This window comes from Cavia porcellus, unplaced genomic scaffold (genome assembly GCF_034190915.1).
Source record: "Cavia porcellus strain 051 isolate PalLab524CR breed Dunkin Hartley unplaced genomic scaffold, mCavPor4.1 scaffold_4, whole genome shotgun sequence".
Classification (NCBI taxonomy): domain Eukaryota; kingdom Metazoa; phylum Chordata; class Mammalia; order Rodentia; family Caviidae; genus Cavia; species Cavia porcellus.
The window spans coordinates 45197627-45217135 of record NW_026947487.1 but is presented as its reverse complement, the minus strand read 5'-3'; the positions used below and the strand labels follow the sequence as shown (position 1 = coordinate 45217135).

Genomic DNA, 19509 nt, shown 5'->3' with positions numbered 1-19509 from the left:
GGATGATTGCAAGTCTGAGGTCAGCCTGGCAACTCTGCAAGACCCTGTCTTCAATAAATAAAAATACAAAGGCTGAGATGTGGCTCCTGTGGCTTGCATAGTATTCTAGGTGTTAGGCTAAACCGAGGCACAACTGAGACCACTGAAGCAGGCAAAGTTGAAGCTAGGTTTGAGGACTTGATTGCCGACCAGGTGTGGTCAGGCCAAGGACAAAAAGACCACTGGCCTTGAGTAAGGGGTGCGGGAAGATTTTTATAAGGGAGTTTGGGTAGAGGAGGGAGGTATTGCTGAGGGGGGTGCAGAATTTTGGGTCTGAGTAGAGGGTCTAAGTCTGGGTGATGGACAGGGCAGTGTTGGATAGACAGGGGGTGCTGGAAGGCACAGCGTGTCTCTTGTGGTTTTTCATGGAACCAGCTCTTTGCAGGTTGCGCTTGTGGGGACAGCTGCCCTGCTAGGTGCGAATAACAGATCTGTTTGGGGGAGTTTTTTCTCTCTAGTTGGCTGGGGGTCTAGTTCAGAGATCTGACACTAGGGGCCCTGGGTTTATTTAGCAAAATTTTTATTTTCATTTTCTGGGTTTTGAGACAGGGTCTCATTATGTATGTAGATCAGGTTGGCCTTGAACTTGCAAGGATCCTCCTGCCTCAGCCTCCCCAGTGCTGGGGTTACAGATGTGAACCACCCCACTCAGCTGAGGTGAATCCCTAGCACTGCAGATACAAAAAAAACAGGGAAGAGGAGGCAGAGAGAAAACAACAGAGGGATGGGACTGGAGAATGACTACAGCAGCCCAGGAGGACACCGTTGCAGAGGCAAGGTCAGTAGCTCCTCTGGCTGCCACGTGTGTGTCCTCCACCCTTTCTTTCTCTCGGGACTGCTTTCCTAGACAATCCAAGTCACTCTCCAGCCTTTCTGACCCTTGTCCCAGCTCCTTGGGAGGCTGAGGTGGGAGGATCGGAGCTCAGGAGCTGATCAATCCTGGACAAGGTGGTGACACCCATCACAGACAGTGCTGCATCCGGGCGCTGTCATTGTTCTAAAACAAAGCCAGGAGCAAGGTGGAACCTCAAATCCCCGGCACTCTTAGGTGGGACTGTGTAGTTTGGTGGAGAAAATACAGAGATAACAGAGTGACCTTAAGCAAGTCCTCTAACTGGGCCCGCAGACACACAACTCCCAGAAGACCACTAGTTTGTATTTTTCTATGGGAATGGCGCCCCCTTCACGCAGAATCTGGCACTGCAGGCCCTCCTGGGGCTTTATTTTTTATTTTTATTTTTTTGTCTTTTTCCTTTTCATCGGTACCAGGGATCGAACTCACGACTACCTGCTTGCAAGGCAGGCGCTTATGCCGCTGAGCTAAATCTCCAGCCCCAACCCCTCCTGGGGCTTTAAAGTGTAGTATGAAGACGGCCAGGCCGTGCCTGCCCCTCAATATAGGGGCACCCTAACAGCAGAGCCTCGGGCCCCAGTAAGCAAATGAGAAAATGGAGTTCACGTCATAGACATGTACTTTGCAGCCAGCTTCGCAGGGGCAAGATTCTCGTCGTCTATTGCAGGTCGGATTTCCTACCTGGATGGAAAAGATTTGTCCTGTATTGAGTTTCCTGTAAGCCAAGTTGAGTGTTTGGCGCTTTTCAAAAATACTATACCTATTTGTTATTTTATTTATTATTTCTCATTGATCTTTTTAAAAACTTTTTAAAAATGGTAAAATGTACATAACATTTACATTTTTTTGTTTTTTATTTTGTTTTGTTTGAGACAGGTCTTGGTATGTAGTTCAGGCTGGCCTTAAATTCGTGGTGATCCTCCTGCCTCAGCCTCCTGGGTGCTAGAATTACATGATGTACTATTATGCATGGCTTCAAAATCAATCATTTTAGCAGTGTGTGTGTGTCTGTGTGTGCCAGTGCTTCACACATGGTAGCCAAGTGCTCTTCTATCACGGCTACACCCCCCAGCTCCATTTTAACCTTTTTCCCCCTTAATTTTGAGTATCTTTAGTTGCACCATGATGGCTGCCTGGAGGTGAACACGCTTCCCTTTCATGGACATTTTGACTTTGGGGAAGCGTGGGAGGCCATGCAGAGCCAGATTGGGGGCATCAGGTGGAAGAGGACACATCTCCATGTTTTTCCGAACCGGCAGTCACTGTATTCCTGGCATTCCTGAAAGAGGGCTTCAGAGTCCTCGGAAACTGGCAAGAATGATGGGATATGCATGCTCGAAGCAAGGAAGAGATTTTTGAGTTCAGTTTGTGGCAATGTGTCTTTTTTTATTTTTTATTAAAAAAAATTTTTTTTGGTCTTTTTATCGGTACCAGGGATCAAACTCACGACTGCCTGCTTGCAAGGCAGGCGCTTTATGCGGCTGAGCTAAATCCCTAGCCCCTCCAATTTTTTTATTTTTAAGGTAAGACACACTCCATGTTTTGCTCAGCCCTCGTGTAGCCTGGGGGCAAGGCCTTGGTGGCACATGGGGACTTGGGAGAGCCATGGTGAGGTCAGAGCAGCAGGTGCTGCCGCCCTTGAGCTGAGTCACGCTGTCCTTGCGCTCACGCTCTCTCTGTCCTTGCTGGCCGAAGTTGCCTGCAGCACCCCTGGCAGCACAGTGGGGATGGGTGCTCCTCTATCCTTAGCATCCCTGAAAACAGAGGCCCAGACATCACAGTGGTTTTCTGTCCTTCCCTTCCTGGGCCCCAGAGGAGACCCCACAGCCTCCTTTTTAGATAGGAAGCCAGAGGCTCCACAGAGGGTGGGAAGGGAATGTCCCTGTATAACTAAAGTCATTTGATTCATTGTTTCAAACAAAACACAATGTGCCAAACCAATGGTTTGGTATTCGTAGACCAAACAATCCGGTTCTTTTCTTTGTGTTTTTCCCTCAGCAGATATTTTAACTGTCACAACACTGCATAAGATGGAGTTTTCAGTCTGTTAACTGTGAAGAAAGAAAGAAAGCCTGAAAGCTCCTTCCGGACCCAAGCCCTCACCTCAGGAGCATGTCCTGTTTTTCTTTTTTTCTTTTTTGGTACCAAGGATCTAACTTGGGGCCTTGCACTTGCAAGTGGCAGGGGCTGTGCCACTCAGCTGCATCTCCAGCCTCAGATTTCCCTTTTTATTCTTTTTTTTTTTTTTTTTTGGCGTGACTGGGGTTGAACGTAGGGCCTTCATACTGAGCTACATCCCCAGTTCTCTCTAATATTAGGGTCTCCCTAAGTTGCTAATTGACCCAGGCTGGGCTCCAATTTTTAATCCTCCTGCCTCAGCTTCCCAGGTGTCTTATAGGCATGGGCCACAGGAGAGCTTGAGAATCGCTCGAGAGTCACGGAGCGATCCTGTAGTGACGCGACTCCTTCCAGATCGCCAGGCGTCCGTGGGCTGTGAGCAGAGGGCTCACCCGCAGGCTTTGTCCTGACTGAGTCTACTCCAGCGGAGCAGGGTGGCTCCTGAACAAGTGGTCATGTGGGAGAAAGTCATCTCGCCTGGGCCAGCTGCTGCCCGCAGCCTAAGCAGCTTCCCCATTCTGTGTGTGTGTGTGTGTGTGTGTGTACGTTTTAAAACAGGTCTGGTTATATAGCCCAGAGTGGTCTCAAACTCATGGTGATCCTCCTGCCTCAGCCTCCTGAGTGCTGGAACTACAGGCCTGCACCACCAAGCCTGGCACCAGTTGTCTGTATATGGCCTCTGGGGGAGGTGGGGTCAGAGCCAGGCTGGAGGAGTCTGCTGCAAGCCAGAGTGGGTGTAGGCACACTGGACCTCACCCCTCAGACCCCTGTCTGGCTCCTATCCACCAAGGAGGAGGCACAAGAAGATGAAAGAGTGGAAAAACTCCAAAGTTATGCTCAAGGTTTTCCAAGAGGGTTTTAATTTTTAATTTGCATCTCTCTAGGCTGTACTAGAGGGCCCTGGGACTTCTCTTTAACATTTGATGTTACTTTTCAGCTTTGCACCTCCCTAGACTTCCACAAAGGCATTTTAAGAGAAAAGCTTATTGGGCAAGTCCTATGGTGTTCTGTGACCCATTTGGCCCAACAGGTGTTTGTTGAGTGACTAAATAAATGAAGTGATTCCTTGGGAAAAATCCAGAGGAATCTTCACTCTCATCGAAGTTCTTTCTTTACTAAGTTGAGAATTATCACCTGCCCTCTAAGGATGTGAGAGGGAAATTGGCAAAGTTGACTGGTACTTGGGAAGCTTAACCAGTCAAGCTCTTTGAACTGGAGTATCCTTTTTTCTCTTGCTTCAGATACTGTGTTGAGAAACGCGCGTGATCCACTGCATGACTGGAAAGCCAGGGACCGGGATCGCGCCACCTCCTTGGTCCAACAAGCGGCTACCAGGCCGGCAGAGTAGCGGACCAGGGTCCAATCAGGGCAGGACGCGCTGGGGTTTGCAGAGCTCGGCCACAAATCACAGTGGCCGCGACTCCGAGGCCAATTCGATGCGGGGCCCACGCAGGTGTCGCCTGCACGGGGTGCGCGGGGAGCACCGGACCCGGATCCCGGAGAGAGACGTTATTGTTACACTGTAACGAGTCTGATTAACATGCTCCTGACACTTTCCTTTAGTTTCTCGGGCTCCTAGCAACAGCGCACAAAGGCACGCGATTGTCCCTGGCTCCGCGGGGACACGGGGCAGCCTTTGATCTGCCACCGTCGCAGCGGGGCTGCGTGACAGGAGCGCAGGGTCCGGGCAGCCGGGCTACCCCGCTGCGCCCCGAGCGCAGCTCCACGCGCACCTCTCCGGGAGCCCTGGGACCGCGCGGTCCCAGGCCCAAGGTCTCCAGGTTCCCGGCTGGCCGCTTGTGCGGGCTCCGCCTCGCGGGGACTTTTCCATCGGAAGCAGCGAGACTGAAACCCGGCAGATCTCTTAGAATGGGGGGAAAAGAACTCAAAGGGGAGTCGGTCCCCGTCCCGGGAGGCTTTTTCCAAATGAACACTCTGGGTCGCGGCGCAGCCCCGGGCGCTGGGAGGTCGCGTTCTTTCCGCGCGTGGTTTTCCTGCAAGGTGCGCTGCCGAGAGATTCCTGAGATTTAACCGAACCAACAACAGGGACAGCGGAAAGCATCCGTCTAAGAACCGCGAAAAGCTGCCGGGCGCCCCGCGTCAGCGTGCAGGTGCTGAGCTGGGGACCAAAGGAACTGGCTTTGCGTTTCGGTCGCCCTTCTATTAGTCCCCTCCGGGCCGGCCCGCTTCAAACAGCGCGGAAGGGAAGACTGGATAAGCCAGGGCTTTGAGGTTTAAACGCGGGGTCCGGTAACTGCGAGCCCCCAGTGCTCTCGGGAGCCCTGCGGGAGACAGGGCCGGGCGGCTCGGCAGCGAGATCCAGATCGCTGTCTCCGCGGCACCGGCAGGCCGAGGCCCCTGGCCTCACAGCACTCCTATGCAGAGGTCTTGATGGAAATTTTATAACCGGTTTTGTAACATCCATTACCTTCCTGGTGCTAAAGGAGAGACAAAAATAATAACAACGGAAGATTTAGGTTGCAAGGTAAATGGAAACGCTAAAGGCAGATACATAAAAAAGCTGTGATGCCCCCGAAGAGTAAGGTCAGTTTCCTCAAACTCCAGCTGAATTACTGGGGGGCAGAGATGTTCGTGGTAATAATGACACGTCTATTCTAGAGAGGGGGCGACAGCCACACAGATGTCCTATCAACCCGGCAGAATATGCCAGGCAAGCGGCAAGTTTCAAATTTAGAAACTGGGGCCATCAAGTCTTCATTCGGCAGGACTCCCATGTCCCCATCCTGTCCCCAGAGGACAGGAGTGGAGGGCTGCGGGTGCATGTGGACGTCGGAAAGGAGGTCTCCAGACCCCTGCAACTTCAAAACTCGTGCTCCGTGGACAGTGCCCCACGCCACTGGGGTCCCGCTCGCCATTTTCATAAAACAGGACAGTATTGATAGAATCCTGTGTACATTAAAATGAGATTGTCACAGGCTGTCATCAAGCCCTCAGTAAAACAATGAAGACATTACTGCCCCCCCCCAAGGTATTAGGGGAATAAAGCAATCTCCACCACACGGGTCCTATTGAGATTAATGAAAAAATTATGCAAAAAAAATCTCAATTTCATTTTCCTGTGATGGGCTTCGCGTCCATACAGTCCATCCTGCCTTGCACCTGATGATTTATTAAACTAATCTATGGTGATCACCCTGATGTTCTCAACTCAATCTTGTCCTGGCTCATTTTCTAAGTAATTGTTTCTCATTAGTTCTGATAATGTTTTAATAGTGTTACCTATAATTTAGCCTCCAAGAATTAATAACAAGGGGGTGATCTGGAGCAGGGGCTTGTCATGAGCAACACAAACCATAAACAGGTATGGTTTTTAATTAATCTGATTAGTGGTGAGATCCCCTTCCAGGGCTCCCTCCCTAGCTAGGAGGCGAGTGGCAGGCATCACAGCCCAGGTCAGCAGTGCAGCGTGCAGAGGACAGGTCCCCTGGCCCAGTGCCCTTCCTTGCCACCCTCAGCACCCAGAGATGCAGGCAGATGCAGAGGGACAGAATCTGTGTCCAAGTCCCCCCGTTCCCGGCTCTGTCTGTCACAGCCTGAGGCACACAGGGCTGTGGCCAGGGATAACCTTTCTGGCACCCTCGGCAGGGTCTCCACTGGGAGAACAGTACTGTGGTCCAGTCTTGCTATCCTACCACAATCAGGACCCTGATTACAGGGAACATCAGTCCCTGCTGTGGAGATTTAGTAAGGTGGCTTTGTTTGAACCAAGTCCAGTTTAGGACTAGTACATGTGGAGCCCCCCGTGGGCCCGGGGTGGGGCAGGAAGCCAGGTTGTTTTTCCTGTGGTCCCAGCATCCTTTACTTTCCTCTTGCAGGTTTCCCATGGGACCAGCCCTGAAGGTGGAGGTCCCTGGCTTGAGGAGGCCCCATGTGGAGGATTGGGAGCTACTCCTCTCCTTGACTCCCAGTGGCAACCTGAGGCCTGGGCTGCAGTTGAGGGCCATGGCTTGGGTGACACTGGTCCCCTATGATGTGGCTGAGATGCTGTCTGCCCCCTGCCACTCCCCGAGGGAGGGTGGTGTGGCTGCCACCCGCCTTTCCGGAAACTCTGGGGCAGCATAGGACAACCCAGATGGAGAGGGATGATGCCCAAAGGAGGGTACAGGAAAGAGTGATCACAGCTCATCTCAGGAGCTGTCTCCTTGAGATCCCTTTTTGGGAATGTTAGTTGATGTCTCAAGAATGTGTGTCGCAGGCCTAAGTTCCTTCAGGAGCCCATGGATGGGAGATCCCCTTCCTGCCCTCACGGTGACATCTCTCTTGGTGTCAAAAGGTCTTTGCCCGTGACCAGTCTTCACTCTGCTCACCTCTCTGGGGGTTTCTTGTAGGACCCAGAGGAAGTGGGGGAAAGGAGACCCCTGGTTGGGCCCACACTTGGGGCGGCGGAGGGAACATACCAAGAGGGCGTAGGAGGAGGTGAAAAAATGAAACCAAGAAACAACTGTTTTCTATTTACAAATTTAAATAAACAGAACAGCCTTCCCTGCGGTGTTTGTCTTAAGACTAGCAGGTCGCTGCTGTGTGGGTCGTGAAAAGGTTGGTGTAGAGTTTAAAACTTCCCATTCTGTTAATTTCTTAAAGAACAGTCATCCAGAGTCTCGGCACAAAAGCTCATGATTTAATGAGGAACAGAAACAAAATCTTTGATTGTTGGTGTTTCAAACTTCATTGGCGTCCACTGGCACGCACAAGCTGATCCTCTGCGGCTTCAATACCCTTTAGCCTTCAATATAAGAGTACGTGCTGAATAGGGAACAATGCCGGTTGTTATGTTTGTTTACCCTTCCTACAAGCTGGGTTAACCTCTTCAAAACAGCTTTACTAAGCCCGTTAACCACACCACCCATCTGACCTGCAGCAGCATCTCTAATGTGATGCAAATCTTGCAGGGGGCCATAGCACCAGCCTGGTGCCCTGGCTTTGTGTCGTGGGACACACTACAAGTTTATGGCCGAGGGAGCCCCGTCCCTGCCATGCATTTCCAGGGGAAATGGCCTCAGTGGCGGGAAGTTAAAGTGGGAAAAGAAAAGGGAGGATGCACGGTCTTGTGTTCCTGCACGTTTATTTTTTAATTGCCGGTAACTGCTGACCCGAAGCATTCACCCCATGAGCTCTTTCAGGCTCCTGCCCCACAGTTTGAGGGTAGGGATGGCACGGTTGGGGGATGGAGGCTAACAGTAATCAGTTTGGGGAGTTTATTTTTGGGAGGTAGCTTTACAAGCAAAGGTAATCCTCCATAATGTTTTCCATGGTGTTCATATTGTTTTATAGGATCGCTAGTGAAATCCACAAGACTTCCTCATTTTACCTTTATTTTTTTTAAAAAAGCCTGTCCTTAAAATTATCTGCGATGTCAGCTGTACACATGGGTAAGGTGGCAAGCGTGTACTCCAAGGGGGAGTGTGGGATTTAATGAAAGACTGTCTCACGAAACACCTAACTGGTGCCCAGGTTCATGTCCCTCCATGATTTCTTCCTCCACAAAATCCTAAGTCTATATTTCCACACATCAGTAAACAACAATAAGATCACATGCTTAAGGGACACCAGAAGCAGCTCATTTTTAGAGGGATAATTCGGCCAAGAAGACAACAGCAAGAAGGAGAAGGAGGACAACACTGCCCTGTACACGCAGCTGGCCCCAGCCTGGCCCGCCCGAGTGTGCAGTTTGGCCTTAAGAATCGCACTGTGTATGTTCAGCCCACCTGATGTGCGCTTCATTTAACAGATGATTTTTCCTTGATGGATGTGGCAAGCGTAACAATGTTCTGGGCCTGCTTCAGCAACGGCATGTCGATCATACTCCCTTGGAAAGTAAAGGCTCCCTGCAACACAGAGAACACAAACTTCCTGAAAGAAGGTTTGGAAATTATAGGCTTCCTTTTGGCGCACCCTTGTACAACAAGAACATTTTTAGATTCCACCTGAATTACACTGACTTTCCTACCCAACTTCTGAGAGAGCCAAAGCAAATTGCAGGGGAAAGATTTCTTAGAGGAATTAAAAAAAAAAAAACCCCACACAGCATTTTAATAGGAAGGAAAAATACATCAGATGCAAAATATGAGAAGCTGTTCACTTAACTCTTGAAATCAAGCAAAAAGAAACTGTAGAAGGAAAATTTAGGGAGTTGATTATGTGGCTTTTGAAATATTGCATAGGACTTTAAAAGCAACAACATGCTCTGGCAACTAATTATTATTATTATTACTATTTTTTTTTTATCTTTTTCATTTTTATCCGTACCGGGGATCGAACTCACGACTGCCTGCTTGCAAGGCAGGTGCTTATGCCGCTGAGCTAAACCTCCAGCCCCTAATTATTATTTTTAAAAACTGTATTATCAAGTTAATGGCAAAAGGCATCCTCCTTGTGTTAACACAGTGGAGAGGTGTCACGTACAGGGCTAAGCAAATGCAGGCTAAGATTATACTGGGTAAAGGCCAGGAGTCTGCCAGCCACACCTGTGAAACAGAAGCAAAAGGACCAGAGGCAAGAGCACGCGGCAAATAAATCACAGTTCTGGTGAGTGTCGGGACGCAAAGGCATCTCTGGGTCTCCTATTCTAATTTTGCAAGTTCATTTTTCTCCCCTTTTATAGATACTGATTCCATGTATCATGTGACCTAAGCCTTTTCTGGCTTGGGAAACTGAGGCCCAAAGGACTTGACGGATTTTCCAAGATTATGTGACCCAGAAAAGTTGGAGCTGTAATCCCAGCACCCTGGGAAGCTGAGGCAGGACAATTCACAAGTTCAAGTCCACATCTGGCAATTTAGCAACTTAGTGTGACTCTGTTTCAAAGTCAAAAAGGGCTGGGATGCAGCTCAATGCAAAGGCCCTGGGTTCAAACCCCACCACCAAAACCAAAAAAAACGAAACTGGAAACCTTGGAGCCATGGCTAATACTTGAATCTCAGTGCTACACTAAGATAACAAGAAAGTTTTTTTAACAACAACAACAATAACAGGTTTCTTTAGTCTATTAGGAAAAAAAACTAAATGGACAGAAGGTGGCTTGGAATCCAAAGTTACTATCCTGTTACTTATGTTCTTTCCTTCCTTTCCTTTTCTTTTTGAGACAGGGTGTCACTGTGTAGTTCCTGCTTGGCTTTAACTCACTATGTAGGTGAGTTAAAGGTTGCCCTCAAATTTGCAGCAATCCTCCTGCCTCGGCCTCCCAAGTACTGGGACTAGAGGTGTTCACACGTTGCTGGGCTTTTTGTTCCTTCTTTGTGCTGTACCAGCCCCGGCCCCTCTCTCCACTCTTCTGTCTACCTGTGGGCAAGGTAGCCGGTGTCTTGGAGACTTGTGTACTAATGTTGCAGGGCTCAGCCCTTCCTAGGTCTCAGGTGCACAGGTGCTGTCCTGCCCTTACTCAGGACTTCTGGGACCCTGTGCTGGGCCACCCCAAACCACAAGGTGGTCACTCAGGGTTGTGCACACATAGGGTGGACCCACCAGGGCATCCTTAGCAAGGATGGCAGCTTTCCATCAAGAGATGTAATTAGGATTTTCTTTCATGATGCTTTCCCTCGAACACCTGTGTGGCCTGCAATCTCGGCCTCCGAGGGACCCTCCCACCCTCTCACCACTCCATTCACATCCCCACTCTGGCCTCTGGTCACTTAATCCAGCCCATGCCCAGCCTAGGCATCTCTCTGAGCGTGATGCATTGTACGAAGTCAGAGTGAGAAGGCTCCAAGGCCAGCACCCTGTAGGAGTCGGGGCGTGGGTCCCATGCTGCTTTACGAGGCAATCGTCTGAGTTTCTCACTGGAGAAAATGAGGAAGACCAAGGCCTCTTGGTTATCTGCCCACTGGGTGGATTATGGCCCTGTAAAACAGCACATCTGCCCTTCGAAGGCCTGAATAATAGGCCGGAGAAACAGAATTAGCATAGACGCACACGGAATCAAAATGCTGTCTTTGGGTCTATGCCTGGTGCCTGAAAGTGCTTTTCCTTCCCCAGCACATCAAAGATGGCAAGTACTTCCTGTGGCTTTTCAGGGGTGGGGGATCATTTTTTCTGTCTTGCTTGATTTTCTCCCTTAAGGTGGAAAACAAAAACAAATTTTTTTTGTTCTGCTTCCTTCAATGATGAAAAACAAGGATTTTAATGTTTTGAGAATTAGATTGCCTACATCAGCCATGGTGGTGCAAATCTGTCATCCCAGTACTTGGGAGGCTGAGGCAGGAGGATCCTTGCGAGTTTGAGACTAGTCTAGGCTACATAGTGAGTTCAAGACCAGCCCTAACTATATAGTGAGGCCCTGCTTCAAAAAACAAACAAAACACAAAAGAGTTAGACTAATCTGAATATCCTTCTGCTTTCACATACCAGCCTATAATCTGGCTGTTTTTTAAATACTCTATATGGATCTTCATAGGACATGTAAATGGTCTTTCCGGTCAGCACTTGGAAAAAATGCAGTTTGTCAAAGGCTACTCGGATTTTCAGAGTTTGAAATATTCCTTAGTGAATGATTCTAGAGAAGCTTCAGTTTCACAGCCTTGTGGTTTCTTGAAAAGTTGGCACCCCATTTCAACCCGCATAGGGAGCGTCTGTATCATTGTATTTTAAATGCCTCTAAATAATAATTTATTCATCATTAAATATCTTAAAAACCCTGTCAACAAAGATGGTAACAGTTATAATTTTTTAGTGGTTCCTAGTCCCCAGACCCAAGCTTAGGGCTGTGTGCGCCTTTGTTCTGTGTAATCCTGATGTTGTCATTATCTGTCCTATTAGTAAGTTCTCTTTCTTTCTCTTTTTGGCCAGGTGCAATTGCACTGCCTACAATCCAAGCTACTTAGGGGCTGAAGCAGGAAGACTGTAAATTTGAGACCAGCTTGGACTACATAAGAAGCCCCTGCCTCAAAATAATAGAACACGGCCTGGGATGTAGCTTGGGGTTTCCTTGTTTCAACCCCACTGGGAAAAAAAGCCATTGTTTTGTTTGGTTTCAGTTTTGGTTTTTTGAGACAGAGTAGTAGTCCAGGCTGGTCTTGAACTACTATATAACCCAGGCTGGTCTCTAACTCACGGCGATCCTCCTGCCTCAGCCTCCCAAGAGCTGGGATTATAGGCACACGCCACCACAGTTGACAAAAAAAGGTTCCCCCCACCTTTTAATTTTGGTTAAAAAATATCACATAAGTTACTCTCTTTGCCATTTTTACACATATGGTTCAGCAGAGTTAAGTGTGCTCTGGGGTTATGTGACAGAGAGGTCTAGATCTTCCTCTTCCGGCACTGAAATTCTGCACCCAGCGAGCAGCTTTCCCAGTGCCTCTCCATGGCTCCTCGAATCCGCTGTTTGTTTCATTCCTGTTTCTATGTGTGTGTACCCATTGCCAGGTTAAAACTGAGGAAACTGAGTCACAGAGAGAAGAAGCAAGCAGGCAAGTCGGCTCTGTAGCTTGTAAGAACAGAACAGAGGCGAGCCTGTTTGTGTGTGCCGGAAGCTGGCACTCTTGAAGGTTTATCAACTGAAAATGTCCCAAGTGTGCTATGCGACTGTAACTTGGAGTCCTGGTGTGTGTGAGAGTGATTTAAAATGCAGGGTCCTGGGTCTCTTTCCACAGGGCTGACGCAGAAAGCTGGGGATTGGCCGGGAACTCGTTGGTGCCACAGATGCGCAGGGGTGAAGCCTTTGGGAAATGGTTCTCTCTCTCACCAGGCATTGATGTGCCCATAGCCAGCTTCCCCCCACTCTTCTGTCCATTATGAACTGGGCAGGTCTTGGGAGAGCTGCTGGGAGCCAGGTGCGGGGACTCCACCCCCGCCTTCAAGGAGCTTGGGGTTGGCGGGAGCAGATGGGGAAGAAAAGAAGCAGGGGTGCCATGAAATGCGACAAGAATCTAAGAAAGCCAGGGGCCGGCAAGGGTTCCACCCCTGCCGGGCTGCACAGGCACACAGAAATGGTCACTGCGGTTTCTGACCATCACAGACCCCTGGCCAGTCACATAGCGCAGCCTTCAGTACACAGGTCTGTGATTTCAGACTCTGGAGGGACAGTCATCTGTGTGACAGTCGGGCGCTTGATTTCCCTACACCTCAGTCACTTATTTCTGTCACCTGAGCACCCTGGGGAAGCCTTTCCTGTTTCTGGGAAAATGGTGACACTGGCAGAGGTAACCGCATGCACCTCTGTGGAACGTTCACTTTTGCATTTCTGGCCCTTGGCGGTGGAGACGTGTTCTCCCTGGGGACAGGAAGGGTCACGTGCCGGGAGCCACGAACTGACCTCACGTTTTCAGCAGTGTGTGCTGGGCTCTGCCCCTGAGCTCCACCCCTGGCCCAGATTGACCTGATTCCTTCCCTACTGGCTTTGCTTTCAACTTCTTGGGATAGCAGGTTGTTTCCTCCACCACACTGTGATCTGAAGGTGCAGAGATTCCCTGCAAGAGGGGCCCCTGTGTCGCACAGTCCTTGCAGTCTCTGCTTTTCAGGGTCACACCCTATTCCCACATGGCATTGTCCTGTGCTCAGTGACACTTCCCGGTGAAGTCCTAATATTTTAATTAAAATCAGTGTCAGCCATTATTATCAATTTTGCCTTCAAGCCAGGTGTGGTGGTGCACACCCGGAGTCCCAGCACTCAGGAGGCAGGAGGGTCACCATGAGTTCAAACCCAGTCGGGGCTACACAGTGAGTTCAAAGCCAGCCTGGACTGCATAGTGAGACCCTGTCTCAAAAACAAACAAACAACCCCCCACCCCCCCAAAAAAAACCCCATTAGGACTCTGGTTGTGTCTGAATATGGTGAAATGTCCCAGCCCCAGCCCGGAACCAGCCTCCAGCAGAGCAGCCCTTCCAGCAGAAGGGAGGGAAAGGCCCTCCCCAGGATGCTCCTGGCTCCACCTCTGCCTTCTCTCCTACTTTCAACCTGACCAGTTCCAAGTCTTGGGCAGGTCCCTGTGTCTTCCTCATGATTTGGCTGTAATATTGGTTTTGTTTGTTTTTGTATTTTTACCGGTACCAGGGATCGAACTCATGACCACAGGCTTGCAAGGCAGGCGCTTATGCCGCTGAGCTAAATCCCCAGCCCCTGTAATATTGGTTTTAAGGGTGGAAGTTTGGCTGCTAGGCTCCAAGCTTAGTGAAAAGCTGTCCCTGCTTGGCTGGAGTGTGTGTGTGTGTGTTTCATTTTCCTAACTGGGATCAAGCTGTTGTCTTTTTTGCTTATTTATTTATTTATTTTGTGAAACAGGGTTCCACTTTGTAGCCCCGGCTGGCTTCGAACATTCGGGGATCCTCCTGCCTCAGCCTCATGAGTGCTGGGATCACAGGTGTGAGACACCACACCCGGCATCAGGCTGTGCTCTTTCTAAAGCAGATCCAATGGGTTTGCCATTTGCTAAACCCAGCCTCAGTTCCCTCTGCACTTTCAAAATCATGTGGGCTCTCTCAGGCCCTGCCCCCTATGTCAGCCTTGTACCTGCCTGCCCACCAGTCCAGGAGGCCCAGCCCCCAAACACACGCGCACCCTTGCAAGGCTGTGCTCCCGGAGTCCTGCATGTTCCAGGCTGGCTTCACATCATGCTGGGTGGCCTTGGGGTCATAGCCAAGTGTCATGGACCTGTGACTCCTTGACCCCTGCACCCAGGACACACCAGGAGCATAGGGGAAGCTCTGAAGGTCTTGCTGATGGTGTTGAAACAGCACATGGGAGCTGGGATCGGCAGTGCACCCTGCCATCCCAGCACTGTGGGAGGCTGAAGCAGGAGGATCTTGAGTTCAAGCCCAGCCTGGACAGCTTAGTGACTTGAGACCCTGTCTCACAATTAAAATAAACAAACAAACAAACAAAAACTTGGTCTCTGCAGATGGAGCCCAGTAGAGGACTCCCGCCTTCTTTCCCTCCCTCTTTCCCTCCCTCCCTCTCTCCCTCCCTGCCTTTCTCCTTCCCTCCCTCCCTCCCTCTCTCCCTCCCTCCCTTTCTCCTTCCCTCCCTCCCTCCCTCTCTTCCTCCCTCCTTCTCTCCTTCCCTCCCTCTCTCCCTCCCTCCCTCTTTCCCACCCTCCCTCTCTCCCTCCCTCCTTCCTTCCCTCCTCCTCTCCCTCCCTCCCTTCCTCCCCCCTCCCTCCCTCTCTCCCTCCCTCTCCCCCTCCCTCCCTCTCTCCCTCCCTCCTTCTCCCTCTCTCCCTTCCTTTTCTCTCTCCCTTTCTCTCTCTCTCCCTCCTTCCCTCCCTCCTGTTCTCACTCTTTGTCCCAGGGACTGAATCTAGTGTCGCACACCTGCAAGCCCCTGCCCTGCCTGGACACTGCACCTCCAGCCCCCCTCCATCTCCTAGTGCCTCACCATTTCACAAAATGTTTTCAAAGACACTTTTTCACTTGTAGTGGGGAATGCAGGATCATTTCTATTTTACTGATATAAAAACTAGGATTCATGCCGGGATAAAGCTCAGTGCACAGCAGCTGTCTGGCAAACACAAAGTCCTCGGTTCAATTCCTGGTATCACCCCTCCCAAAAAACAACTTAAACAGGGATTCAGTATCAGTTAAACCTATGTAAGTGATTTATGAGAAGGATTAAGATGAGCCTAAGACTTTTACTCGATTCTCAAACTCTTGCCACTGCAGTAAATGCTTTATACAGCTAATAATCATTGTACCTATGATTATAGAAAAATTTACACATTAATGATTTAATATACATATATTTATATACTAAATATTTAAAATTCTTATTTTGATGTAATTTATAAAAATAACTAGCAGATCTATATTGTTACTTCAGAGATATTACTACTAAAATAAAGTGAAAAATACAAAGATAATGTGCAGGTAAGAAAAAAGTGTGGAAAAAAAAATGTGACAGGGCTCAGGGCACAGCACCTGCCTGGCAAGCTCGAGGTTGTGAGTTCGATCTCTGGTACCAAAAAAAAGTGAAAATGGAATTGTAACAAATGAATTTGAGGAAAATTGAAATGTAATATGCTTTTATTCTGAGTTTCCATTTAAAAAAACTATAATTATTATAGCAGAAACACTAAAATTCAATAATGCAATAGGTGAATGACATTTTAAGTCTCAAAAAGAACTCAAACTGTTAAGATTAAAAGACATTTGATCCTGTATTTGCTTCTCATATCAGTAATCTCGTTTTATAGAAAAAATCTTAAAACTGCCATAAAAACAGAAAAAAAAAGATTACTAAACAGGGAATGGTAAAGTGCTTGCCTATGTAAGACCTTGGATTCAATCCTAACTACCAAGAAAAAATTAAAAGTAAAAAATAGAATTTTACTGAAGCCTGTGGAAATACAAAAGATATTTTTCTTTCCTTTTTTTTTAACATTTCAAATTGTAGTGATAATGATAGATATCTTAATAATCTTTTGAGTGAAAATTCAGCAGCCATTTACTCCTAGTGCCAGTTATTTTGCAGATGCTAATGTATCTCTATGTGAAATTTCTTTTTTTTTTTTTTCTACGTGAAATTTCTAGAAGTCCCGCGAAAGTTGTCAGCAGGGACAACACAGTGTACCATGCTGACCCAGGTTAGGGTCAGGCGCTGCCTCTGCCCTTCGGCTTTGCTGGGCAGCCTTGTAAGCACTGCACAGATACAGAGGCCAAGGGCGTGAAGGGTGGGCATGGCACTCAGTGGGGACCTGTGCCAGCGCCTCGGGAAGGCCCTTCGGCCCCTGCTTCCCTGTTGGGCTTGGCCAGAGCCTGAGGACCTGCACCTGGATCTGAGGAGACCCCGTCCCTTCCCAGCCTCCCTCTGCAGCTCTGGCTTTGAAAACTCAGAGGCCACGGAGCCAGAGCGGAACAGTCCACAGAGGCACCCAGGGAGCTGGAGCAGAGGAGGCCACAGAGCCACCCACGGAGCAGGAGCGGAGGAGGCCACAGAGCCGCCAACAAAGCCGGAGTGGAGGAGGCCTTCCTGTGGTCCCCAAGCTCATCCACCTGTCATGCAGCCCTGGCCCCAGAGAGGCTGCCAGGAGCCCATCTGCTCCATGCAGGCCTTTGGTGATGCTAGGACACTTCCCAGGCAACTTTCAGCAGCTGCAGCTGGGACCCAGGGCTGCAGGGAGAAAGGCCAAGCCTCCTCTCTGAGGTGGCTCCCTGCAGCTGCCAGGACCATGGGCCTTGGCTTGACTGCACCTGAATGTGAACCTAGGAATGCCCGCCTCTGCTACCTCGGCCACAAAGACTAAAGTACAGTCACCTCGCCAGCCTCAGTCTCTCCATCTGTAACCTGAGGACGACACTTTCCCTGGAGAGTTGCCACAGAATTGACGAAAATAATGCAGCAGTGTGCTGTCTCAGCACAGCCTGCCATTTCCTCTATGGGGACATCATGTGACCCTGCTGACAGCTGCCACTACCATTACCAATAACCAGACCCCAATGCTGATGGCACCCAGGCCCTTCACTACCATCGTTACCTCAGCCACCGCTGTGCCTGCCATCCCTCCCTGCCAGTCTTGAGCCACAGCCTGCTGGATCCCCAGTGAGGAGCAGCCACTGGGGCTGTAACCGGTGATGATTTCAGAGTTGCAGGAAAAGCCTGAGTGACATCAGTGTTGTTGAAAATGCAAGTAGACGCAGACGTGTACTTGAAGACTCCTGTCCCCTCCTAAGTCTCACAAATCATAAACTTCTCTGTGTCTGTAAGAAACTAGACTCAGGAGTGCCCTGTAGTCAGCAAAGCTTCACTCCAAGAAGAGACATTGCTGGGGATTTAGCTCAGTGGCACAGCCTGGCAAGTGCGAGGTCATGAGTTCAATTCCTAGCACAAAAACAAAGAGAGATTCATAAGAATTTAGAAATTCTAACTATCAGCTAGACGAGATATCCATCAACTGGAGATATCAAACTGGAAGCCTGGCTACCCTAGAGGAGTTACCAAAATGCATGGCAGTTTCTCATTAGCAAATGGACAGAAGGGAAAGATGTTGCAAAACAAATAGATGTGTTCATTAAAAAAGAAAAAATTGGAAAGTTAACTGGGTGTGATGGTGCACACCTGTAATCTCAGCACTCTGGGAGGCTGAGGCAGGTGGATTGCAGGTTTAAACCCAGCCCAGGCAATTGAGTGATTTAGCAATATCCTGTCTCAACAAACAGACAGGGCTGGGGCATAGTTCAGTGGGAAGGCCCCAGGTTCAATCCCCAGTACTGACAAAAAATGTCATGGAGTATGCAGATGGAGAGGGTATAAAATGAATACACAGCACGGACTTTTTTTTTTTTTTTTTTAAATAAGAAACCTGTCATTACTTAGCTCTGGGCTTATATAGAATATAAAAAAATCCATGTGTTGTATTTGGTAAGATGAATTTAGCATTTTAATAGGGGTTTTAGGAAGTCAGGGGAGAAGAGAAGGAGTAGAAAGTCTGCAAGGTGCATCTGGCTGAGCAAGACCAGAAAGGCCGTGGTGAATGTGTGAGTAGATCATTTCAATATGGGAGGAGGACCGGTCACCTGCAGAGTCTCCATGGCCTCAGCGGCCCTCACCTCACACACCTCCTGGGCCGATGGGGCCAGGAGGCAGGTAACAAGATTCACCTTGGCAGGTTCAGGCAGGGTGCCCAGACAGGCATGGCCATACCTTTACTTTAAATATCTTTTGAGAAGGATGTCTGAAAAATTCTAGCCAAGTATGCCATGTAGAAAGCCCTTTACTAAGGAAAACACTATGGGATTTATGAGTGTTAAAGCAATGTCCCAATTTACTAAAAATTTAGGCTGTACTTTTCTGTCTTTTTTTAAAAAGAAATGGGGTTACAGGGGTTTAGCTCAGCAGCGTAAGTGCCTGCTTGGTGAACGCAAGATCATGAGTTTGATCCCAGGAACCAAAAATAAAAAAGGCCTTAAAAAAAAAAATTTAAAATGGCCCTATTGAGGTATGGTTTGCATGCCATAAAATTCACCTATATTTTGTGTAAAATTTGTTGTCTTTTTTACTGATTACGGCATTCTGCAATTTCTTGTACTTTTTTTTTAAAGTAGCTATGTAGAGTTCTCCAAATGTCTCTTCTATCTCAGATTTCTTTTTTTCTTTTTTTTCCCCCCTCAGTGATGATTGAACATTGAACACAGGGCTTTACCCATAAGCTACACCTCAAATCTCAGATTTCTTGTCTTTCTATTTTTTATTTATTGTTTTTTGAGATAGGGTCTCATGACGTAATATAGGCTGGCTTTGAACTCATGTACCCAAGGCAGGCCTTGCAGTAATCCTTCTGCCTCAGCCTCCCGAGTGCTGGGATTTTTTTTTTTTTTTCTTTTTATCAGTACCAGGGATTGAACTCACGATCCCCTGCTTGCCAGGCAAGTGCTTATGCCACTGAGCTAAATCCCCAGCCCCCCGAGGGTTGGGATTATAGGTATGTGTACCACATCTGGCTCAGATTTCTTTTTTGAACTAGAGAGCTTGTTTAAATTATTTTTTATTTTCAAAAGTAAGATAAATATGGAATAAGCCAAATGTTTAAATATTTGTATTGTAAGGTATTTCA

At 48.6% G+C, this 19509-nt stretch overlaps 1 protein-coding gene across 3 annotated transcripts in view; it reads right to left on the bottom strand.

Moving 5' to 3' along the window:
* Window positions 1-2257: 2257 nt before the first annotated feature.
* Window positions 2258-19509, bottom strand: part of Clybl (citramalyl-CoA lyase) — a 226223-nt gene continuing 208971 nt past the window's right edge. Inside the window, exons 8-9 of one of the 3 annotated variants that reach the window (XM_013141503.3) lie at window positions 8737-8856; window positions 2258-5448 (exon numbers count right to left, since the gene is read on the bottom strand). In XM_013141503.3, the coding sequence (XP_012996957.2) occupies window positions 8749-8856 (108 nt within the window). In that variant the 3' untranslated portion in view covers window positions 2258-5448; window positions 8737-8748. Of the gene's footprint in view, window positions 5449-7627; window positions 7775-8736; window positions 8857-19509 lie in introns of those variants that run through there. The other 2 variants (XM_013141501.3, XM_013141502.3) reach the window with 2 other exon arrangements.